This window comes from Diadema setosum, chromosome 5 (assembly GCF_964275005.1).
Source record: "Diadema setosum chromosome 5, eeDiaSeto1, whole genome shotgun sequence".
In the NCBI taxonomy this organism is placed as follows: Eukaryota; Metazoa; Echinodermata; class Echinoidea; order Diadematoida; family Diadematidae; genus Diadema; species Diadema setosum.
In genome coordinates, this window is record NC_092689.1 from 11,134,479 (window position 1) to 11,161,172 (window position 26,694).

The 26,694-nt window shown below is 38.4% G+C and overlaps 3 protein-coding genes across 3 annotated transcripts in view; 2 read left to right on the plus strand and 1 right to left on the minus strand.

Moving 5' to 3' along the window:
- The window catches only part of LOC140228502 (uncharacterized), a 16,375-nt gene extending 10,818 nt beyond the window's left edge, over positions 1 to 5,557 (plus strand). The window contains exon 4 of the mRNA XM_072308733.1: positions 5,520 to 5,557. Within this exon, the coding sequence (XP_072164834.1) occupies positions 5,520 to 5,557 (38 nt within the window). The remainder of the gene's footprint in view (positions 1 to 5,519) is intronic.
- Positions 5,558 to 15,529: 9,972 nt separating this feature from the next.
- LOC140229084 (galactosylceramide sulfotransferase-like) lies at positions 15,530 to 19,565 on the minus strand. Its single transcript, XM_072309345.1, has 3 exons — positions 19,396 to 19,565; positions 18,618 to 18,988; positions 15,530 to 16,317 (listed from the first exon to the last, which is right to left on the minus strand). The coding sequence occupies exons 1-3, from the start codon at positions 19,563 to 19,565 to the stop codon at positions 15,530 to 15,532; spliced, it is 1,329 nt and encodes a 442-aa protein (XP_072165446.1).
- Positions 19,566 to 20,704: 1,139 nt separating this feature from the next.
- Positions 20,705 to 21,625, plus strand: LOC140228503 (putative nuclease HARBI1). The gene has a single exon (XM_072308735.1). The coding sequence runs from the start codon at positions 20,705 to 20,707 to the stop codon at positions 21,623 to 21,625; it is 921 nt and encodes a 306-aa protein (XP_072164836.1).
- The last annotated feature ends 5,069 nt before the right edge of the window (positions 21,626 to 26,694 follow it).

Below are 26,694 nucleotides of genomic sequence, written 5' to 3' on the forward strand. Positions count from 1 at the left end.
ATTATATATACATATATATATATATATATATATATGTATATATGTCCTAATAATGAATTACATCAAAATGTACTGCTGCCTTAATGGGACTGTTTCAAGTCGATAAACACACAAAAAACCTGCATCAAATTGCACCATTTACAACATCAAGATACAAAAAGTTCTCACCGTGGGAGGGGGACACCCCCTCCCACGCCCTCCCCCTTACTCACTCCGCTCGCTCTTGTTTCGTCGCGTTCATGAAATTAAGTGTAAATATTAAAACAGGAAGTTTATTTTGATGATACTATTTTATAGGCAAATTGTTCAACAATAATCTACATCAAAATACACTGCTTCCTTAAACAAGTGGACTGTTTCAAGTCGATAAAACAAGCAAAGACATGCATCAAATTGCACCATCTACAACATCAAAATGCAATTTTAGTTCTCACCGTGCTAGGGGGACGACTCCCTCCACACCCTCCCCCTCGCTCGCTCCGCTTGCTCGGGCTAGGTCACGTTCATGACATCAGTGTAAGAATTAATACAAGAAATTTATTTATATGATATCATTTATAGGCACATTGTTAAATAACAAGTAACATCAAAATGTACTGCTACCTTAAAACAAGTGGGGCTGTTTCAAGTCGATAAAACAAGCAAAAACATGCATCAAATTGCACCATTTACAACATCAATATGAAAAAAAAAAGTTCTCACCCTCCACCCTCGCTCCCTCCGCTCGCTCTTGCTTGGTCGCGTTCATGATATTCAGTGAAAATATAAAAACAGGAAGTTTATGTGGATGATACCATTTTATACGCAAATTTTTCAATAATAATCTACATCAAAATATACTGATACCTTAAACAAGTGGGACTGTTTCAAGTCGATAAAACAAGCAAAAACATGCATCAAATTACACAATTTACAACATCAAAATGCAAAAAGTTATCACCGTGGGAAGGGGGACAACCCCTCCAACAACCTTCCCCCCCCCCCCCTTGCTCTCTCCATTCGCTCGGGCTCGGTCGCGTTGCTCGTTCGCATACTAACAGCCCCCCCCCCCCCCGGAAAAAAAAAATGAAATCCTAGCTACGCCGGTGCCCTTTCCCCGCTTGGTTTCCCTAAAAAAAACCTAAAAGTCTGGGGATTTAGAGCTTCCTGAATTCCAAATGTCTGTCCAAAAAATCTCGTTACATTTTGTGTCAAAACGCACCCCCACCCCCCTTGAAAAAAAAAGCTGGTGACGCCCCTGAAGGTATATCAGCAGTCCACGGTATATGTCGAGTCATTATGTTCTTTGCTCTCAGCCCGTTAAGTTGGCTCGTGTTAGGTTCGGAGGTCTCCACGTAATCGCTGGGAAAAACACGCGGTAATATTTATCTTTAAACTATTACACCAGTTATTGCCATTATTTTTCTGTAAAAAAGTAGTTATCAAAATAGATAAATTAATTTACGTAATTCACGTAATATTATCATACTTCCAAAACCCAGAACAAATTTCATGAAATTTGGATGCATTTATTCCAGTGTTAAAATATTCAATAGTCTCCCCGAAAATGTAAGAATACTGGGTAATTTGAAGGCTTTTGAAAGAATGTTAGCATGGGCGTAAATCCCTGGGGGGGGGGGGGGATATATCCCCCTGAAATGGAGGAGGGGGGGGGGGATGGCCTGTACAATCATGCCCCCTGAATTTTGAGGGGGAAAAATGAGGAAGCAGAAATGTGATTGTATCAATTTTGGCATATTGCATGACGTTTGTACGCCGGCCTTCAGACAGGTAACAGAGCTGAACAGTATTCTATCTTGTAGGAAAAAATGTATAATTTTCTCAAGCGCTCGCTCGCTTCGCTCGCTCGCGAAGAAAGTAACATCGACATACACTGTAAGGTATGGCTCAGGCGTTGACAACGTCAAATAGTATAGGCCTACATGTAAACATGCTATGACACGAGTAACTGGGGACCATCTGCAAAATATGTACGAAAACATACAAACAAACAATAACAACAACTTTATAGCCATAATTGAATCCCATCCATTTCCCGAATCATTCCTGAGAAACGACAGTGACTGATGACTCAGTCAGGATACATCTATGGGCATACCAAGGGAAGATCAGGGACGTCGAATCTATGGGGGGGGGGGGGGGGAGGGCAAAGGGGCATTTGCCCCGCCCCAAAGGAAGTGTTTAGACAGACAAATCATTTATCCCCCAAGCAATTCCCGAGATGAGGACAAATCTCGAACTTTCTTAATGGAAAATTGTCCAAATATGCACCAGATCGTTGTATTGCAATCATGAACATGGAAAAGGCCCGCTATACAGGATAAGGGATAAACTTTGTACACTTTTGACATAGACGTATATTCCCTAATTCATCAAAGAGTGTGCAGCAGATCTTTCACTTAACAAAAGCAACCTAATATGTATAGAGGCGTCGATTTGGGGGGGGGGGGGGGGATGGTTCTCAAATAAAAGTGGGACAAACAAAAGCGAAAAATATAGCTACAAACGGCAGTTTTTGGAGTGTAAGCTCCGCTCGCTCGCATTTAACCGCTATGCCATTCTCCTGATGTTGCTGCCAGTGATTGACATCAGGTGCACCCGGTGCGCCCCCTTAATTTCCAAGCGAAAATATAGCTACAAACGACAGTTTTTAGGACTGGAAAATGTCAAAATTTTCAAGCTCACTCGCTTCGCTCGCTAGCATTTCATCAGTATGCCATTCTCCTGATGTTGCTGCCAGTAATTGCCGGCAGTTGCGCCCGGTGTGGCCCCTTAATTTCCAAAGCGAAAAAATACAGCCACAAACGGCAGTCTTTGGACTGTCAAAAAATTTCAAGCTCGCTCGCTCCGCTCGCTCGCATTTAACCGCTATGCCATTCTCCTGATGTTGCTGCCAGTGATTGTGAGCAGGTGCGCCCCCCTTAATTTCTAAAGCGAAAAATATAGCTACCTCAAACGGCAATTTGGGGACTGTAAAATGTCAAATTTTGAAGTTCGCTCGCTTCGCTCGCTCGCATTTAATTATTATTCCATTCTCCTGATGTTGCTGCTAGTAATTACCAGCAGTTTTCGCCCGGTGCGCCCCCTTAATTTTCAAAGCGAAAAATATAGCTACAAACGGCAGTTTTTTGGACTGTCAAATGTCAAAATTTTGAAGCTCGCTCGCATTTACTCATTATGCCATTCTCCTGATGTTGCTGCCAGTAATTGCCAGCAGTTTTCGCCCGGTGCCCCCCCCCCCTTAATTACCAAAGCGAAAAAATACTAGTACAGCCACAAAGGACATGTAGGACTGTAAAATATCAAATTTTCAAGCTCACTCGCTTCGCTCGCTCGCATTTAATCGTTATGCCATTCTGATGTTGTTGCCCGATTGCCGGCAGTTGCGCCCGGTGTGCCCCCATAATTTCCAAAGCGAAAAAATACAGCCACAAACGGCAGTCTTTGGACTGTAAAATGTAAAAATTTTCAAGCTCGCTCGCCCCGCTCGCTCGCATTTAACTGCTATGCCATTCTCCTGATGTTGCTGCCAGTAATTGCCAGCAGTTGCGCCTGATGCGGCCCCTTTAATTTCCAAAGCGAAAAAGTATAACTACAAACGGCAGTTTTTAGACTGTAAAATGTTAAAATTTTTAATCGCTATGCCATTCTCCTGATGTTGCTGCCAGTGATTGACAGCAGTTGTGCCTGGTGTGCCCCCCTTAATTTCCAAAGCGACGAATATAGCTACAAACGTCAGTTTTTGGACTGAAAAATATCAAAATTTTCAACGCAAAGAGATTTTCACCGCAGGAGGGGGAAAACCCCCCTACCATACCCTCCCCCCTCGCTTGATTCGTTCCCTCACATAACCGCTCCTCCTAAGATCAAATCCTGTCTACGCCGATAATAGGCCCCATTATTTAGTAAGCCTTCACAGTGATGTCGCACAGCAAGAGCTGAAATGCCACGATTTTGTCATTCAATAATATATTGTGAATATTTCATTTTCTTATTGTTTTTTTTTAAAGAAAAGAAAACAAAATTTTCACAACAAGTGAGCACCAGATCGCTGAATTTCAGGTCTGAAAATGCAAAATCTTCCCTCGTGTGGGAGAGGGATACCCACACACCCTTCCCCCGTTCGGTCGTTCCGCTCCCTCTCACATATTTCCCCCCCCCCAAAAAAAAAAAAAAAATGTTTTCATACTTTTAAGGTCTGATTTTCCGCCGAAAGTCGTCTGACAAGCAAAAAAAAAAAAAAAAAAAGCAACAAGAACAAAAAGTCTTCATGTTGTTGCTGCCACTTTTCTCCCACTTTATATTTCATGCAAAAGAGTGGGGCATCCGATCCCTGTAAAGTGTGTGTGTGTGTGGGGGGGGGGGGGGGGGGGGGGGGCACAAAGCTTCTCCCCCCCCCCCCACCTTCCACCCCCCCCCAAAAAAAAGGCTGCGCCGGTCCGGTTATGGGCTTGTAATCGTGGCGATGGTGACCATCCCCCCCCCCCCCCCCCACTCCTCTGGATTTACGCCGTATGTGTTTTCGATCGCGCTCACACACACGACGCTTGGCAAAATAATCGCGATTATTCTGAAAAATCGCACTAGCGAGTTGGATCGCGATAAGGATCGCGGTAATTAGTGAAATTTTTCTGTCCACACTGGAAAAAATTTCGAAATTTTGATCGTGATAAGAAAATCGATTTTTAAATCGCACTTTTTCCCTTGTGTGTGCGATTTTTCAGAATAATCGCGATTATTTTGCCAAGCGTCGTGTGTGTGAGCGCGATCGAGATTCGGAAATCGGTATTTTTAATCCCATCGTTCGTAGCGCGTGCGAAACTCTATTGGGACTGCGGGCGGGGTCAGTCTTCGGTCATGCAAGTTTCGCGCATGCGCAGTTTGGCCACTGATCGTTCTTTCCTTGCTGCGAAGTGCGATTTTTCCCCTGTGTATGAACGGTCGAAAAAAAAAAAAATCGAAATTTGGATCGCGATTGAAATTTCGATTTTCATGTCTTCAAGGCCGTCAGCGACACCGTGGATTCGTCGCAAGGCCGCCGGCGTTAATCACAGCACCGACGCAGCAATCATCGTTGTGCACTAGGACCCTCCAGCTCGCGTTTGTTATCTACAACGGGGCCCCAACCGCGAACTCTCAGGTTTCCAAGTGTGCTTTGGTGTGACTCCGTATGTTTGCTTGTGTGAGTCCCCTTGTCCGTGAGAATTTAAATATTAATGTTTGTCCCCCTGTATAAGATTGCCCAGAGGGCGTGAATACAATTCGCCATAAATCTTCTATATTTTATTTACTCCAGAATTTGGGCGTGAATGCAGTTTGTCACAAGCTTTATATACCATTTAGCCTGTAACTCAGAATTCATTAAGCTTTGATTAAAGTGCTTTAATTTGAAGTTATTTGTCTTAGTCCGTTTGTTGTTTTGATCGTCCGCAAATAAGTTCTAACCCCTTTTGATTTACTGTCGGCCCGCAACCGGACCGTGACATCATATATGTATGTTTTGATTGCATTCCTTGCAGATGAAGATGAAAATGATAATTCAATAATCAAATCTTGAAAACTCTTTGAAAGGGCATTACCCATAATTCTAAATAGCTCTTTTGGCTGTCATTAAATCAAATGCAAAGATATTGAATTCCGCAAATATGACCAGTCGGTGAGGACATTTCCTCTTAGCGCCTGTAATGTCAAAATAATGAATGGAATGATTGTGACAGGAACTATGATATTCCATAGCTTTGGACAAAACCTCACTTAAAAGCTTGTGTAGCCATTTTATAACAGGCCATAATTGAAATGATGCAGAAAAAAATTACCGTAAGTAATCTTTAAAAATGAAATTGAAGGGTTACCAAGCCTTCAAATTTAATTGTGAAATAAGGATCTGAGTAAGATCCCTTAAACATAATTACTCTCAGAAAGGGTTCTTATAATAATTCATGAGTGTATACCTAGTGTTTGAAATCTTAACACGAAAGCAGATATATTGATGTTACTCGTGAGAAAGCCCACCTCTCTCTCTCTTCCACAGCCCTCAACAATTGCAATTCTATTAGCAGGGCTGGCATTCCTCCTATATTGACTATAGGCAAGCCATTTTCTAAATTACCTATTGTGAATATGGTTTGACGCAAAATGACCTTTAGGGAGACCTTATAAGGGAAAGTTGACATCAGACCATAAAAACACCTTCAGAATCGAATTCCTTGACCCATAAAACCTCTAAAGCTGACTTTTCAAATTATTGTAACACTTTAAAGGTTTTTAATTGTTATACTGGCCTTTAAACATAGGCGGCAGCCATATTGGATTTTGCAAATATGTCGCCCCGGAGGGCGCCCTTCACAAGAAATACGCCTTTTTTTCGACAACTGCAATTCTATTACTAAGGCTGGCATTCCTGGAATATTGACCATGGGCAAGCCATTTTTTTTTTTCAATAAACTGTTATGAATACAATGCCTTGACCCCTAAATGACCTTAAGGTGACCTTATAAGGAAAAATTGACTTCAGACCATAGAAACAACTTCAAATTCGAACCCCTTGACCCAGAAAACCTCTTCACCTGACTTTAATGATTGTTACCCGTTTATGTTTTCAAATGCAGGTGACCTTTAAACCTATATGGCGGCCATATTGGATTTTGTCAATATGGCCGCCCCAGAGGGCGCCCTTCTTGGCGCCCATCAAAAATCGAAAAAGTATGGTTTTGGATACACAAAATGTGCGCTGGATTTTGGTTCTTTTGGAAAAATTTGAACCAAAAATCCCTTGCGCCCCCACTAATAGTGGATAAACTTTTGACTTTCAATCGGAGGTCCCGAGTTCGAATCCCACCAACTCCTCGTCTGGACAAGATGCTTTCAAATTCAAATTACAAATTCAAATCATTTCATTTCCACGTAAAGTAATACAAAGTAATATAGATAACGCTTATGATGAGTACAGAATTTTTTTAAATGATAGCAGAGCCGTCGGGTAGAGAAGTGGCAGCACTGAAGAGGCTACCCTGAAAAAAAGAAGACCATTAATACACTGATTTTATAAGTCTGGCATAACAGTGAGCACTTACGTACGGCAGACTGCATCATTTCAAACACTAGAAGCATGATCATGCATTAATTTCCTTTTTGTAAAAAGTATATCACGGATATTAACAGAATGTTGTGAGTATATCAGTGAAATACATGTACATACACAGCCACATAACCACACACTCACCCGAACAAAACACGTTTATTGTGTTCGCAATAGTAAATTCGGTCAAAAATATTTGATGTGTGCGTGTTTGTGTTTGTGTTTGTGTGTGTGTGTGTGTGTGTGTGTGTGTGCGTGTGCGTGTGTGTGTGTGTGTGCGTGTGTGTGTGTGTGTGTGCGCGCGCGTGTGTGTGTGATTAAGTTTTTGGCAACATAGTGACCATTATTTGGCACACTGTGGTCATTATTTTGAACATAATTTAACTCACATGGTGTTTCATTGGCATCTTGAATTTGCTCTTCGAACCTCTGCACCCTATAAGAAAAAGCGGCTTCGGTCCAGGTACTTCCATTACCGTGCTTTAAATATAGGTTACTTATGAATATTTGGCTCATTTCTCACCATTTATACATACCTTCGAAAACCCATTTCATATCTCTGGACACGTTGTTGTCTATCACACACATTTGTATTTGTTATAAGGTTTCTCTCATAGAAGCCAGTCTAAAATAATTATACTGAAATAGTTTTACCAAATGAAAGGACGCTCCAAATTTGAATTTGATGGACTATAGTTTGAAGACGGGCTTTCACTGGCAGTCAGCTTAAAGAAGCTGAGGTATATATTTAGATGAATATCAACTGAGTCAATTTAAATTGCAGGACTTCGATGAAAGAAATCACTGACAAATGAAATGCATGTCATGCATCATGAACATATATAACATGATGAATATCAATGTTATATAATATGTTGGTAATCGTAGATTTGCACATGCACCAGCTGTGCGCTGAATGCAATGGAAAATTACACGCATCAACATCTTGAATACTTGCGTCATCAATTTAAAACAACAAAACTCCCTCTGTAAACATGACTGAACACCAAGGAGAATTATGACATTTTCGTCATGGCAGTGTCATCTGGGACATTTCTTGACGTTCGTTTTTTCTTCAACATAATTATGACGTAGACGGAAAATTTTACCCATTTTTTTTTTTTTTTTTTGGGGGGGGGGGGGGGGCAAATGTAATTCCTTGACTAAACGGACTGGATGGAAAATCTTGGGTCACAAGATACATGGAAGTACGTGTCGGTTGATTAGGTACTGATGATTGTTGGGATTGTGACGTGATTTTTGATTGGTCCCACGTGTTCAATTTGCAGCTATGAAGTATGATTTGTGTGTCTGTCGTGAGAAGGATGTGCACCCTCCTCGGTGGACATCTTGACAGAAAAGTGTTGGAAATGTCGTATGTCGGAGTCTGCGTGGTTAGGTGGCGTACACACACGGGTGATTATTATAAGAGGTTGAGAAACGTGTTCTATTTCCAAATTTCGACATATCTGGAGTAGAATAGGTTATATGAAATATATCATGTGTAATATGTTATTTGAGCGATATTTCTTGTAAGGATATATGTACAATAGTTGGAATGGGATTCAAGTGTGCCCTGATAAAAATAAAGATAATAAACTCAAGCGCTATCAAGATGCCCTACATCCGTCTAAATTTCCTTAACGGCCATTCGTTTTTTAAACATTCTACAAAATTAAGTTTGCCATCAAACATTGTATGTCTGTATGTCGATATTTGGATTAATGGCCATCATAACTGATATCGAACTATATCATATTGTCATCTTCTGTTACTTAAAGGGATCGTATAGTTTTGGTTGAGACCTAATTTCAGGTTTCTAACATTTTTGTTGAGATAATGAGAAACCTACTCTGAAATATGAAAGAACATGTAATTCTATGAGGAATTCAACGTTTATTTGATGAAAATAGGTTTTGAAATGGCCGAGATATCTAAAAAAGAGCGATTCTAATAAAGTGTGGGACCCACACTTTATTACAATCGCTTTGTTTTACTTTGTTTTTGGATGTTTCAGTCATTCCAAACCCGATTTTCATCAAATAAACTTTGAATTCCTCTTAAAATTGTATGCTCTGTACTATATCATAAGTGTTTTCTTTGTATCTCGCAAAAAAGTTAAGAGCCAAATTCTCATCTCCACCAATACTGTACCATCCCTTTAATATTGGTCCAATGTATTTCATTTGAATTCAGGCATATCCCATATCAAAGCCCATATGTAAAGTTCCAGTTTTTAAGCAAGCGAATTTATGTACTGTAATGGCATGTAGTTACTTGTCTAGGCAGTACAAAAACAAACACACTAAAAGATCTTCCGGGTCACTCAACTGCATCAGCGCAGTTTCAATCTTTATTTTTGTGTCAGAATTTTTACATCCGTGCTAGTCAGTTTCATGGTCTGGCTACACCGCTATACAGTAGGACCTCGATCATCGGCCACGTCAGGACCGACGGGCGTCCGGATAATCGCCGGATCTAGAGAGATACAATCATGCCAATGTGTGCTCAAATGCAGCACTTTCTACCATGCCATGCTATTGGGGTATAAAAATGTGTCATACTTCAGGAATTGATACAGAAATAAAACGAAATACAAGTAAAATATCCCTTCGTTTATTTTTTTGTTTTTGTTTTAAAGAATATTTTATTCTGCATCAATGGGAAGCACAATGTACAAACAAATTTATACAAAACACTCTGCACCAATTTCATACTTATCATTTTCATCAATGGAAACAAAATTTATACCGAAACTTAACATCACTTTAATACATTGTGATACACTCTGATACATTTTTTCACAATCCATATACACATCTCTTTTTTTTATTTACTGTTTTTACACTTAATTTCATTCCTTCATTACATTACATATTTTATTAACTAAATAACTAGCCCAAAAATACTTTCTTTTCAACATTCATTCAATCCAACTTTAAACATCAATATCCATTGATTGAAGTTTATTCTTAAAAAAAAAACACACACACACCAAACAAACAAACACAAACCACCCCGACCACCCTTACCCCCGTCCATTCTCCCTCTTACTACCCTACCCCATTCCCCTACCAGACCCCCCCCCCCCCTCACCCACAAAACCTCAAAAACAACTAAAACATGTATGTCCTGACATACATTGTAACACACATTTCAATACGAGTGCGTGGAAAGGCATTTCCTGGTGGATGTGCTGTTTAGGCCCTACTCTATCAAACAAAGTTTAACGTAAAACAAAATCTCAATTCTTTTTCCAGTTTTCCCACTTTTGCAAATGTATTGACAACGTATTACATATACTGCTAACTTTTATTCCTCTAATTTATCATGCTCTACAAACCTTTTAATGAAATATTCCGTTGGGGGTGTCTTATTTTTCCTTCCTAAAAAAAGCAATTTCTTCACCAAAATTACAACATGGTTGACTAACTGGGTTTTTCCTTTATCTGGTAACTCTATACCAAAAAAAAAAAAAAAAAAAAAAAAAACTCTTCCCAATTCAACTGTTGCAAATCAACAACAACAACAAAAAAAAGTACTGCATTTTCCCCAAACATTCGTAGCGAATTCACATGTATAACATAAATGTTTATACGTCTCTTCCTCTATATGACAAAAGGAACATAAATTATCATTTACGAACTTAAACTGAAATAAATGACGATTTGTGTACACTACTCCATGCAATAATCTCAATTGAAAATCCCTCAAAACAGAACTCAAAGTGCTACTTCTTATCCTACTAAAAGTACATTTTATATCTTTATCAGAAAAATCACAAAAATATAAATTTCTTATCTTTCACCAACGAATCGTCACTTATTTTCTTCACCAATTTAACATAAATATCTTTGGAGGTAATCTTTTCCAAAGGAATTTTCTTCCCGTTTCTTATAAAAATCATTTCATCAACACATATCTTTCTCTACCTCTGTGTTCTCTGCATTCCTTTTCCAAGGAATTTGTTTGTTTGATCGATAGTAACCGACTGCAATGGGATCGATCTTGCAACTCGTCGAATACTGCCGCTGCATTGTACTGTAACTACTGCTGTGCACTCAGTGCCAGTGACAAGCGCGGCACCAGTCTCTGAAATCGTCTCACGAACTGACTTAAAAGTTACAGTTCGCTGCATACACTGGCATAGAATGGAATATGTTTCTTGGTGTAATCACACGACAATGGTTGAACGTGTGTTTGTTTTGAGTGAGATTTGGCACTGAAAATGCATGAAAACATTAAGCAAAAAAAAAAAAAAAAATGTCAGCAAGTCGACGTCCAGATAATAGAGATTCTGGATAATCTATGGCCGGATAATCGAGGTCCTACTGTACCTTCTTTCAGAGGGAAAGACGCTTTATCTACATTGTCAGCCCTCCAGAGGGGACATGAAGCTGTAATTACAAAAGCACACATCGCTTCCTTAGCAAATACGTCAGAAAAATAATAACACATAGATACAACAGAATACTTAAAGATAACAAAATTTCAGAGCATTTATCATGTTTATTACGTCAGTAATAACCTTGAAAGAGTAAAGCTAATCTGCTGCTTCACGAAGCGAGGAAAACGCGTGTTTACCTTGCTTCGTCAGACAAAAGATTAGCTTTATTCTTTCAGTCACAGAGTAGAATACGGACAGATGTACTTAAGTAGGAAAATTTTACGTTTATCAAGAGCTTAACACTTCATACATGTATATACTTAAAACTTGAGTGTCTAAAGAGAAAGCGTCATTTTTTTCATCAACTTTAGCAATGACATAGCAATCCTATAGAGAACAATCATTGTACAAACCTTTGTTTTTATGCACTTATGCTTATCAAACCGTATTCAATTGAGAAAAAACAATAACAATATCTTGGTCACTTTTCTTACATTTTGAGATATATCTTTAGAGATACATTCCTTTACTTCTTGTAGAGAAGTGATATAAAGATACAATGATACATTAGAAGAAATAATGATAACATAATTACGGAGCCTTTATTACGTCAGTAATAACCTTGTCACGTCAATATCGTCACGTCAATTATACATACATTTCTCGTCGATACATAATGACTTGTTTACAAAGTATAGTTTCCGTTTTCTTAGACTGGATGACAATAAACCTACCAGAGATGGTATCGGATGATTAGCAAGCTGGTTTCAACAACAATCGAGGGCTCATTGTTTTGCATTATTTTGTACATCTCGTTTATGGAGTTGATTTTGCAAGCGCTCAGTGAATTATGAATAGTTAGAGGTAAATTCTAATTGAATATTTTACTTGAGAAAAAGCAACGCATGTATTGTTGAATCTGGAATGCTCTCACCTTTAGATTAAACGAAAAACAACGAAGGTGAGTGGCCGAAGTAGTTTTTGGTTCCATTCATAGACTGGAAGTAAAACGGGCCAATGTAAGAGAGTGGGAAAATCAAAATCGTAAGAACGCGCGAGTAAAAAGGACAATGCAATTTTCATCACCTTTAGCAATGACCTAGCAGACCTAGAGAACGGAGATCGAACACAGCCTTTTGGTTTTTGTGTCTACTCGTATTCAAGAGAGAAAAATGTCACTCAGTAACTTTTATCGATGTTTCCCTCGATCCATTTCATGGAACTTTCCTGAACGATTAAAAATCCTTACTCTGAATTTCAATAATCCAATGTATTATTAACATTTTACTTGTGAAATGCTCCGAAAAGCTAAAAGGAATGATTTCTATCAGGAATAACGCGGAGGTTTCGATACGATTGCACCTTTCCAGGTCCATTGCAACACTATATATTGGAGCCATCATGTGTGTGTGTGTTTTTCCTGCCGTTTATCACACAATTTAATTTAGCATTTAATGAATAACTCTATTCTTTTTCCAATTCTTCTTAAACCAGAGATTTAGCTTTAAAAAGGACCCTTTTCAGGTTGATAGGCGCAGTCCAGTAAAACCTGTCTGCCACTTCAGTCGAGTATTACTCAGTACGTTTACTATACACACATGAAACTTTGAAGGGAACATGCCGATTAAGATGTGACATCATAAATAGGAAACACGGAGCAAAACCACAGGGCTCAGAAATTACAGGAGTGTTAAAAATATATATATATATTTTTTTTTTTCTTAAATCCGCACATTGGTCAGGCTGTTTGATCGAAACCCAGGAAGCTCCTGACTGTAATAATAATAATAATAATAATAATAATAATAATAATAATAATAATAATAATAATAATAATAATAATAATAATAATAACTCCATGCAGGAAGCATAATTCCCCTACATTGTACATGTGCAGGCTCACATCAGCACATTAATAGAATTGATCTGAATGCGTAAACCCGTAGTTGTAGGTGACTCAGGCACGTCTCAATTCTGTTAATAATCTGCTACAGAAAAATATGTTCAAAATCGAAAATAAAAACAAAACATCCATACAAAAGTTTTACTAACAATCCTGGTAGTTCTCCAAGTGAATCAAACTTCTATCCACAGTCATTAGACTAACAACATATTTTTTTTCCCTGCTCATATCTGCACAGGGGCCTTTTAAGCAAGAATGTGTGCTGTTTCACATCTTTTTCTTTTTCATGAATTTCCTTTTTGTAGACGTCTTTAAAACTTCACGTATATATTCCATGAGAAGCGATTATAAGCTTAACAACAGCCTTCTAGTTTCGATGTTCTCAGGTTGTCCTTGTCATTTTATTGATATCACGCATACAGACGCGAAAACTGCCCACAAATAACATCAACATCTCTAACACATCGGCGTAGCAAAAGGGGAAAGGGGGGGGGGGGGAGCGGCGAAGATTAGGACCGGGTATTTTGAAGGCGAAAAAATAAAAGAAGAAAAACTGCGTGTGTTAAGCTGTATGCATGTGAAGCTGCTCCCTTTCAACCCCCTTTTTTAAGTAAGATTATTGTTCCAATATTCGCTCAAAATTTGCACCAGATCGTTGAATTTAAATTCTGAAATTGCAAAATCTCTCTTGGTTGGGAGGGGTATACCCCCTCCTACGCCCCCCCCCCTGTGCCCGTTTTCTATCCTTAGTAGACTTTTCATATTGACAAAAAATTCTGAATGGTTCTGAGTGCACAAGGACTTATCACTTCAATTTAAAAAAAATGTAGAAGAATATTCCCTTTCAATGAACCCTTTCCTCGCTCAGTTCCCCCGTATCAGATTTAGCACATTTTTTTTTTGACAATGTCCCAAATATTCCATCAAATATATATGAGTATATACGTGATATCTCAATTCAATTTTAAAAAGGCAAAAGCTCCCTCGTTTGGGAAGGACGGGGATAACTCTCCCACGCATACTAGTAGACTAAGACTACACTTTGAACATAGACATTTTTCCAAATATGCCACAAACCGTGTGCACCAAATCGTTTAACTGCAATCACTGAAATACAAATCTCCTTCGTGTAGGAGGGGATTGGACTTATCCCCTCCCACATCCTTCGGCTTTGTCTCCTTTCACATATAGTTTCTACATGCACTTCTCTGACAAATTTCCAAATATTCCAACAAAAGTGTGCACCATTCGTTGAATTTCAGTTCTGAAAATGAAGAAGCTCCAACAAATATGGGAGGGGTATCTTGTCACCCTCCCATTGCTCGGTCCCCTCTATTAGACTCAATTAGTACACTTTGGGGAATGACAATTTCCGAATTTTCCACAGAGAGTGTGCTTCAGATTGCTTTGTTTGAATTCTAAAAACACAAAAGCTCCGTCGAGTGGATGGGAGTATCCTCCCACACCCTCCCCCTCTACCTCATTAAACCTTGTGCACAGTGATGATGCAAACGCGGAATAAGAGCTCAGATTCCGTGATGTAACTATTAACACATCCCTGAAAAAAAAAACCACACATTTGTTTCCATTATTTTGTCATTATTATAACATTCGAAGTATTTCACCACAAGTTTGCACCAGACCACTGAATTTCAGGTCTGAAAATGCTAAATGTTAAATCACCCTCATGTGGGAGGAGAAATATCCCTCTCCTACAGCCTCGTTTTCATGCTTTTTTCTGTTTGATTGCTTAACAGGCAGTATTTCATGATATCCATTTTAAGAATTAAAACAGAAAATATTTTGAAATGATAACAATTTTACAGACAAATTGTTCAATGATAATCTGCATCAAAATACTGCTACCTTATTTAAACCAGTGGAACTGCTACATAAACCAGTGGGGCTGTTTCAAGTCGATAAAACATGCAAAAACGTGCATCAAATTGCACTATTGACAACATCAAAATGAAAAAAAGTTCTCACTACGGGAGGGGACACCCTGCCGCAGTTTGCAATCAATTGTAACTTTCCGTTAAAAAAAAAAAAAAAGCAAGGGCACAATCAGTAACTACAGGTTGCTGTTGACTTGGAGGATTTGCAATTGATTGCACTTTATTATTTTTTTTTTTTTACCAACGCCCTCTGTTGAGGACAACTGCTATGATTTTCTGTGGTACATTGCTGTATGTTTTCGCCGAAGGTTCGCGAGGTACTCCCGAGAATTAGGCCCCAACCTCTGACACGTTTTATTGTTCTGCTTATCGGCCTTCACTACGTACTCGGCCAAACCAGTATGTTTCATCGATCCTCTGGATATGTTACGCGGCTTCGTTCCCTTCATGCACTCCTTCTCGAATTGTTTGCACAGATCCTTCAACTCGGCCACTTCTTGATCCATCTTCCTCCTTCCATACGCTTCGATCTTCTTCCAAAGCGTCGCGTTAAAGTAATTGTACAGCATTACGTCTCCGGCATTCCATTCAGTGAGACGTTTCTCCAAACCTGCAGACATTTCGGAATCAGCCATAGGTTTGAGTGAATCTATTGGATCTATTGATATTCTGATTTTATTACTGAGGTGCACGAGCGAGCGCAAATCCCAACACAGCTCCTCCTTCAACAAGATGAGAGACTCGAAGAAGTATTCCCGAATGAGAACAAGGGATAACTTAGAGTCCAAGAACTTAATGTACTGCTCAGTTTTCTGGAGGTCTCCAATGCTGCTTTGGTCCATGCCTAGGTCGAATAACATCGGATCCCGCCCGTTGTGCCTCGACTTCCGGCGATGTCGTTCGTAAAAGAATTTTGGATTCCGAGAAAATTCCTCTAGCGAGACCTTGTAAATAGATTGCATTACGAAGTAGTTATACATGCTCCTGAATTGAGTAGGGGATTTCCGAATGATGGTGACGAACTTTGAGTTTGTTGGCATCAACTTTTTGATATCTGTAAAAGCGAGAGGATAATTAGGTGAGGCACAGATGACCTGTGTAGATAATAGATAACATATTTGGTTATCAAGCTTAAAGTTATCACAAATTGTATGTGACTAAAGGACACCAGTAATATCTGAATGATAATAATAATAATAATAATAATAATAATAATAATAATAATAATAATAATAATAATAATGATAATGATAATAATAATGATAATAATGATAATAACAATAACGATATCAATAATAATCATCATCATCGTCATCGTCGTCATCATCATCATAATGATAAGGGCAATAATATCAGTTTGTGAAGCATATAGAATACATATTTATATGCTTCCGGTCTTCGACAGCTTCTGGTATACTTGACAATAATGCAGTTAGATGAAAAAAAAAAAGGTGTCATGAGTCTTGACTATTACAGTTGGCGATTTCCTTACTTCCTTCAGTCATTCCACAGTTTGGGAGCTGCACATTCTTGAGTTCAGTGGCAGTTGGTGTGCATAATCATTAGTATCAGAAAAAAATCCCCACTTACAAATCATTCAAATTCTAGGCATTTTGAAAAGTCACTGTCTAAGTTTGGTTGCAAAATACTTGTATCGTCCGCATTAGCACATTTTGGTAGGTATACTAAGGCAATATAAAATCCTCCGACTAAAGCCCTATTTTATCAGAGCTTTTCAAACTTGATTCACAACGCGCGGGTAGCGTCCGGCCAATCTATTTCACCGGGCGCGTAACTAGGGATGGGGTTCCGGAGGTTCCGCGGACCCCCCCCCCCCGCCCCCGTTTGCCAGCAGCAAAAAAAAATGAATAATAACAATAATGATGATAAACAAAAAGAAATAAAAAGAAAACAATGAGTCGCGGACCCCCCCCCTTGAAAAAAAAAAGTGAAAGAGTGACACCAGAAGATTGTGCTGAAGCCGATCATAATGCATGGTTTGCCACCACTGATCTCTATTTACTAGTAGCTGAGATTAGTGATTGGAAACACAGAACTCGAATCAAGTTCTGTAATTGCCACCATCGTTGTTTTGAATGTGTACAATCTATACGGATAGAACGATAGGCGGCGCTTGTCTGTGGGAGGGGTCAGTGCCACTGGGAGGGGTAATCGCATCAGTGGACACACTCCCTTCCTACCCTGAGAAGGTTTTTGGAGTGTCTTTGAAACGGTACTCCGCGCTGTTTCTTACGGTTGCCCGAGGAATATCATCTTCTGCGCATGCGGTTTATAGATTTCTCAAAGTGCCGGTTTTGTCTATATCCATGCAGGCTGACAGTCAGCGGTAGTGGTGAGATCAAAACAGGAAAGCATGTTTAAAATGTTATTGTGACACTTGTGATAGAAACATGTGTTTGAATTAATTAACGATTGATGTATGTCCATGTGTAGTTGGTCCATGATCCAACCATATACAAGTTTCGAACTGCAGTCTAAAATATACGGAGATATCACTATTTTTCATAATAAACCATAACTGTAGACGGTTGATTCTAGAAAAAAAGTATTACAACTACTGTTCTATTAACATTTTTGCCTTAGTTGTTTCTATCCCTAACTCACTTTTTTCATCTGCAAATGGTAAATAATGCATTTAAAGTGTGCGCCCTCGCTATAGGTCGGGTGCTGTTGACTTGTCCCTTTATTTCACACTGTCTTAATTTTCTTTCTACATGATCGCGCACTTGCAGGCAAAAGGGGGTGGGAGAGGAGGGTGCGTAAGTATAGCTCACACCTGTTAAAAATTTTCCCCAGGAACTCGTAAATGCAATGTGTGTCACGTGTAGCTGAAAAAACCCCGAACTTCTGACCTTATTTACCAGCTGGGTGTTCGTTTCCCACAGTTGCACGCATATTGTAAATCTACTCTGAAATAAGTAGTCCCTCATGCGAAGAAGAACGTGGGATTGAGGTTGCAAAGGACCTGTATTTAAACATAGCCAACTAATGGTCTCTAACTTGCATTTTATTTTTTATTTTCTGTGGTTTAACAGATCCCAATCCCTATACGTCTGGTGACAACACGGAAAGTACATTGCTATGTTTTACAACCATGCCAGATACATGATATATTTGAAGAAATAAAATGCAATTATGAATTAATTCACAACCTTCTCAAGCAAAGGTATTGTATTATGTATTAAATGTCATCCTCTAACATTCTAAATTACACCCGAAAGCAACTCACTGTACAAAACATTACAGGATATTACTTCTCATGTTACTGCATGGTGTTCATATGAATACAATAAATGACAACATCAGGTATCTGAAACTACGTTGTGTTCTTACCATCGTACAAAAACCTGGCGTGATTTGCCAAAATGTTGTAGGCCACCCCTGGGGGTGCAGGCAGTACACTAGACGGCGGCACCTTGGAGATCGATCCGATATACACGTCTCTCACAGGGAGGGCAAACGTTAGATCTCTCTCGTCCCCGAATCGGTAGAAGATATTCTGTAGAGTCGAACTGGCAGTCTTGTGCGTTTTGATGTAAACGATGTTTTGCCATGGAATGCATGGTGTATGACTCGAGTTCAGCGAGTATCGTTTCTCCACGTAAACGGCATCCGTTTCTTCCGGACGGAGCGATGGACGCATCGATGGACGACGCTCGACGGGCGATGGACCAGTTTGATTTTGTAACACGTTCCGATAAAGACTGAATTCAGACAGAAAAATATAGAAAAACACGAGTGTCGCCAGCAAAATTCAAGCCAATACATGTTTACTAATCTAAACAGTAATTAAATTTCAAGAATACGGAACAAACATTGAAAACGGTCACTAGTGTATATCAACCACTTCTCACCATTGTTTAACGATTCAGAAAAACTGAATTTTACCGTATAATCATATATTCCATGATATTTGCACAAGTAAGACCACTTTCACGTGTAAAGCAATTTACCCCTCAAAGGTCAACTGGATAAGATAACTACCAATTCTCTGCATCATTTAGTATGCGACGTATTTTTCCCCCTTCCACTATCTACAAAAATATACAAAATTATTGTAATATTTTGTCATCGTTATAAAAAAAAAAAAACAATAATTGCCTTGCCGTACTTATTCCGATTCGGTCTTTGCGCCATCCACATAGAAGAGTCGGGTGTGATTTTTCCCAAAAGCATGCTGGCTGTGATGTCGTTTGAGGACAGCATCCACCCGAAGACACAGGCTGCAAAGACGCCCAAAAGTAGCAAGAACTGGAACTTGGTTAGGGAACCAGGCTTCATGTTGTTTGTTCGTTTGCCTCCGTCTCTGTGGCTATAGTTATATCATTAGGTGACGAGAAACAAGGTAATTCCGGCTGATCGTCAAGACATACGTTTGAACAACTAAAAATATATCGTACTAGGTGCGTAGTTTCAGAATAATTTATAGTGATTGGGATAAGTCATACGAATGTTTTCAAAACTTACAACAAATCACAATGAACAAGGATGAGAAAACTGCTTCACTATGCAGTAAAGGAATACATCATGAGTGGGGGTTCAAAAGGAAACAGAACCTATGTGGTACGAGGCAAGCCTAGTATACATTGTACCTCCTTGGCCTTGTACCAGAATATTATGACGGAACACTTTTATTTATGCAAGACAATGTCACCTGCGTATACTTGTCAAGCCAGCCTACGTAAATTACAAGGATTCGGGCATTATGATAACAATATACATTCTCTGAAGTTGTCGCTCGCAAAGTTTTATCATACATAACAATCAAGGACACTCAAGAAACAGAAGAAGATATTTCAATCTCCTCCTCTGTAAGAGGTAGACAATGAATTCGCGCAAATGAAAGTCTCATTATCATTAAAAAATATATGTAAGAAATGTCTAGCCTATGACACATACCATTATATGATATCAACCTGGCGGAGTTTATGGTTTCCATTCACACGGCTTAATTCATTTCAATTCAATTCAATTCAGTTCATACATTTTTTATTCAGTAATCAAAATCGTTTGGATATAACATGTTTACAGAATGTAGCAGGTACAGTTCTGAGAAAGCCAGAGGCTTGTTAAAAACGAATGTAACCTTGAAAACAAATCATACACATATTGCAATTTAAACATTGAAATACCAAATGATAAAAGGAGCACAGAGAGAATGAAACATCTTAAAACAAGCACAAAATTAAAATTTACAAGAATTACCGATAACATCAAGGGAACATGGAAAGAATAAAACACCCTGAGGTGTTCGATGAGATCCTGGAGAGAGTGGCACCAGTCATCCAGAAGCAAGAGACTAAAGGCACCCTTTGTCAGCTGGCCTCAAACTGGCAATCACCTTGAGACATCTGGCCACTGGGGACAACTACAGATCACTGGCATATGGTTTCAGATGTGGTATCTCAACCATATCAGAGATGATTCCAGAAGTGTGCAGGGCCATTGTAGAGGCGTATAAAGATGAGGTCTTCAACATACCTACCACCCCTGAAGCATGGAGCACCCTTGCCCAGCAGTTTGAACAGAGATGGAATGTCCCCCATGCAATTGGTGCCTTGGATGGAAAGCACATAGCCATTAAGAAGCCAGCAAACACAGGCAGTCTCTACCACAACTACAAGGGGTTCTTCTCCATACCACTGCTGGCATTGGTAGATGCAGAGTACAAGTTCATCTGGATTGAGCTGGGAGGTAAAGGACACATGTCTGACTCCCAGATATTCACAGACTCTGAGCTCTTCGAATGCCTAGAAGATGGGTCCATAGGGCTGCCCCCGCCATGCCCTCTCCCTGGAGAAAATCAGCCTGATATTCCCTACTTCATCCTGGGTGACGATGCTTTTGCCCTGAAGAGCTACATGATGAAGCCATACAGTAGAAGAGGGATGACAGATGAACAGAGGATCTACAACTACAGGATCTCAAGGGGGAGAAGAGTGGTGGAGAATGCCTTTGGCATCTTGGCCAACAGGTTCCGGTGCCTGTTGGGAACACTGGAACAGAAGGTAGATAACGTCAGAGATTTGGTGGAGACTGCTGTGGCGCTCCACAACCTGCTGAGGAAGAGGGTGGCGCTGGCAGCCAATGAGGTGGACCACGAAGATGAAGAGCACAACTTCGTACCAGGGGCCTGGAGAGATGGACCTCACTGGGAAGATGTTCCGCAACCACCTGCAAGGGGAATCTTGCTACTGTGGATGCCAGACATCAGAGAGATCATGTCAGAGAATACTTCGTCTCTCCAGTGGGTGCTGTTGACTGGCAACAAAGAATGGCTGGGGTGGTACTTCCTGACTGAGTTAAAAAGGAGTGGCTCAGATATCGTCAGAAGCAGATGATGAAGATAAAGACTTGCGTGTCTGGAAATAAGAACATCCTCCCATATGCACACTTTGTTTATTTTTAATATAAGTTTGAAATAATTTTTGTATTATGTGTACTTGTAAAGATGTTATTATTATTATCGATGTTATTGTTGTTATGTATTTCATCTGCTTGTAAATAATATAAATATAGAATTCATTGATTTTTTTCCCCATGAAAAATCAGATAATACTGCTATTGTAAATCAGGAGTGAAAATTTAAAGAAATCAAGTTGCAGAATTTGAAATTTAGATATGTGCGATAAAAGATCTGTAAAATACGCAATTTTTTGTTAAAATGATTATTACAAATTTTTATTACACAAATTGATTTTCTTACTAATAAAAAAAAATTGGTAAGAAAATCAATTTTATATGTGAGATAAATAACCCTTATTGTAACAAAGAAAATAAAACAAAGGAAATGAAATATAAAACATTATGAAATTTAAAAATGAAATATGATAAAAAAATAAATAGAAAAAAAAACTGTGAAAAACTCAGAATACTAAGTTTTCAACAGAGTTTTTCCATCTATTTTTTTTTATTCTATTGCCTTTTCTACTTTATTATGTTTTATACAGGGTGTCTCTGTCACTGTCTGTTAAGCTTTCCTACGCTTTGAGCGAAACTTTGATAAGCTTTGTGACGCTTTGATAAGCTGTAATACGCTCTTCCCACTTTACGCAATTCGTGACAGATCGCCTCAAATTTTTAAACAGTTTAAAATTTTTGGGCGCTCTTGCCGAATGTCCCGAATTGCTGAAAGCTTTCTCACGCTCTATTACGGTCGTTACGCTTTGCCGCCGCTTTGCTCGCCGATTTAATTCGCCATCTATTCGGCGTCGGTGTGAACTAGATATTACAATGTTTGAAATAATCCATAAAAACAGATGGAAGTTTATTGTGAATAAACTTATACATAAAAATTCCAGTCTTATACAAAACCAAATCAGACAGAGATAAGACGCCGAGGCGTCGAAATAGATCATGTGTATGCGCACGATAATGTGAGCCATTACAAGACGAATAACCTGCTTCTGTAACACCACTAGTCTCTTTAAAAGGTAGGCAGATGCACGACCCTATATGAGGTTACAGTAGTTATAGTAAGGTAATATAGTGGTGTTGTACAGTGCATGCAGGGCATTTAATGGTAAACATAGTACGTAGCTTATGCATAACACCAATATTCATGCTTATCTTGCGGGAAATATATTGTATATGACTTGCGCTTTTGATTATAGACCTCATATCTATTAGACAGTTGTAATTAAAGGTTGCAGCAAAAACGCAACAAGGGTGGCGAAATAACACACTGCAGTTGAACATAAAATTGTGACGAAGTGACATTAAGAAACGTTTTGCTTAGTTTAGGCATCACTTTGATATAGTTGCATGGAGTTAGATGCTTAATGTTCCATAAAAGTTCTTTATTTTCCGGAGAGATGCAATATCGAAAGTGGGCTTACATACATAAAGGGGTTCAACTTTTTTCAACTTTCAACTTTATTTTCACCTCCATCAAAATGAACAAAGAAATTTATTTACATTGCATATACACGGGATATTTGTGATATAGAACAAAATTTGAAAAGGTACATAAGAAAATTATGAAAATGAAAAGTAGATGTGATTACATCTTTGTTAAATACATAAAGCGTATAATACAAGTCAACTAAGGATGAGGATGGAAGTGGAGGGTCCCACTAAGAAGCAAAGCTTGTACGATATGGGACCCTCAGAAAAATACACAAAACATCAATATAAAACACAATAAACGAACCGATGTCAACTGACATCAAAATGATTGGGAAGAGGAAAAAGAGAGAAAAGGAAAGGAAAGCAAAAGAGGAAAAAAAGAGGAAAAAAAGGGAGAAAAAAGAGGGAACTACAGCATGTGCCATCGTGGACGCAAGCAATCTGGATTTCATAATGTAAAATAAGTGATAAAATACAAGCTGGATTGAATGTAATGCAAAACATTTTTTATACGTAGTTATGTTGGTAAGAATGCAGGAGAAAAAAAAAAACACATCGTTATATTTAGAACACAAACAGGGACATAGTTTAATAGAAGGACTTATGTAAAAAAGAATGATGACTTGACTGAGATGATAAAGGGAAACTAACTCTGTTGGATGTTATAAAGTTTCAATAAAAATGATTTTAATTTATTCTTAAAGGAATTCAGAGATTGAGCTGTAGTAATGATTGAACGTCAGTTGTGACGAAAAGAGGCGGCAATTGTATCGAAAGCGCTTAGTTCCGCGAAAAGCTTTCCTCGTACTTTACATTGATACTTCAATTTTGTTACAATTGAATCATGTTCAAGTGCCTTGCGTTTTTTGTTGGAGACCTCAAATCTATTAGATGTAAATAAAGGTTGACGCAAAAAACGCGGCAGGAGTGGAGAAATCACACACGGCAGTTGAACATAAAATTGTGACGAAGTGAAGTTAAGAAACGTTTTGCTTAGTTTAGACATCGCTTTGGTATGGCTGCATGGAGTTGTATAATTATCAATGCTCCTTAACACAGGCATTCTTTTCCGCAGAGATCCAATATACAGTCTAGTTTTTACGTACAAAACGGCGTTAAACGGTGGCAAGGGTGACGAAATCGCTGAATTTCGCGAAATGCTGTCGTTATAGATTTCATTAAAAACACCAATTTCGTTACAATTGAATGCATCTCCATGTGCTTTATGATGATTATCTTCTAGTGACTTGCACTTTTGATTAGAGAGCTCAAATCTATCGGACAGTTGTAAATAAAGGTTGGCGCAAAAAAAAAAAAAGCGGCAATTGTGGTAAAATCATATACAGCAGTTGAACATAAAGGTGACGAAATGAAATTATACGATTTGCTTACACTTAAGAGTCACTTCAATAGAAATAGTAGTTGAATTCTATCAATGCTCCATAACACAAACGTTTTTGTCCGCAGAGATGGAATATGAAATTGAGGGCTTACGTACATAACGGAGTTAAACGTCAGTGGTGACGAAAAGGGGCGGGAAGCGTGACGAAATAACTGAATTTCGCGAAATCCTTTCGTTATATATTACACTAAAACACCAATTTCGTTACAATTCTTTGGAATGAAAAGAATTTTGGAAAAGAATTTTGCAAAAAGAATGAAAAGAATTTTGGAATGAAAATATACATTCCCAGAAGCTGTTACCCGCAAATTTTTATCATTATATCTCACAAACAATGACGCTCAAAAAAAGAAGATATCATGTCAATCTCCTCATCTCGAAGAGATAAATAATGAATTTGCACAAAATTATTGAAAGTCTCGTTATAATTACAAATATGTAAGAAATGTCTACAGCCTCTCTTTTCATATGACCCATACAATTATGTAATATAAATCTGGCGGAGATGACCGTTTCACTTCAAACAACTTAAGAATACTGGAATCAAAATATACATTCCCAGATGCTGTCACCCGCAAAACGTTATAATCATAGACCTATCATGCCCCCAAACAAGGACTCTCAAGAAACAGAAGAAGGTATCTTGTCAATCTCCCCCTCTCGAAGAGATAGCCCATAGGTAATAAATTCGCGCATATAAAGTCTCATTAATATCATAAATATGTAAGAAATGTCTACAGCCTCTGTTGTTATATGACCCATATGCAGTATAAATCTGGTGGATATGATGGTTTCACTTCAAACAACTTAAGAATTTTGGAATAAGAATATACATTCCCAGAAGCTGTCACCCGCAAAATTTTATCATTATACTTCACAAACAAGGACTCTCAGGAAACAGGAGAAGATATGTCAATCTCCTCATCTCGATTACCCGAGCTAAATAATGAATTCGCTCAAATGAAAGTCTCATCATTATTACACGTCTATAGCCACTCTTGAACTGTATATTTTACCAATATTGTTATGTAATATCAATCCGGCGGGGTTGATGATTTCAATTCAGACAACTTCCGAATTTTAGAATAAAGATGATGAATACGTGATATAGTATACACGCCAGCCTTTAATGTAGACGTACTTGGTGCAATATAATTATCTGGATTACCTGGAACAAGATTTTTCAAAAGGTTGGCGAGCTAGTCTGTAAATTACAACATTATGTGCCATGAAAGGTGTTATTCATGATAATCCTTATTTTTTTTTTTTTTTTGCACATGTTCTAGTTCAAGTACAAGTTCGAATTTATTCGTTTTTCCACAATAAAGTAATATAAACATAAATCTCACTTTCTTTAGTGACAGAAAAAATGCATGTAAATTTGTACAAAGAAAACAACAATAATGGGAAAAACTAACAGTATCAATACATTGCAATTGTTGCAGAGGTAACGAAAATGAAAGAATTGTGAATATGCACTGTGTGAAAAAACGGAGGGACCCACTAAAAAGACAATGCTTGTAGAGTGTGGGCCCCTCTTGTATTAAAAACTCGATGCAAAATTTGACTGAAAATAGCAACAAAGCAGCACGAAAAGTTTGGCATAAAAAGTTTAGCAGCCCACTAAGAGACAGACGGACAAACAGTTACACAAAAAACAATAACAAACAAAATAATGAGCATGAGACAAGACTGGGACAGCAACAAGACTACTTATAGGAAAGAAAACTGACTTGACGACACGACAGGAAACAAGACTATAGCGCGACGAAGAGGTAACAAAACAGACAGGAATTTGCATCAGAGACAACGATCCTCGGAGGTTTGAGGAAGAAAGAGAAGAAGAAGAAGAAAAGAAGAATATACAACAAACCCTTCAACTGCGAGGTATTTAAAGAAGATCTTATTATAATCAAAGCTTAAGCAAAAGTAACAATAATAAAACAATAAAAAGAACTGCAATAAAGATTTTGCGGACGGGTAACAAAATAAGCCTATGGGCAATTCCACGATAAAGTAGACATGACCATCAAATTTTTAAAATAGTCAAATCTCATTCATTTTGGTATCAAATGAAAGCCCAAGGACTGAATTTTTCATATTTGACCATCTTGTTAAAAAATTACATCATTTACTTTGCTAAATATGTGCATAAAATCA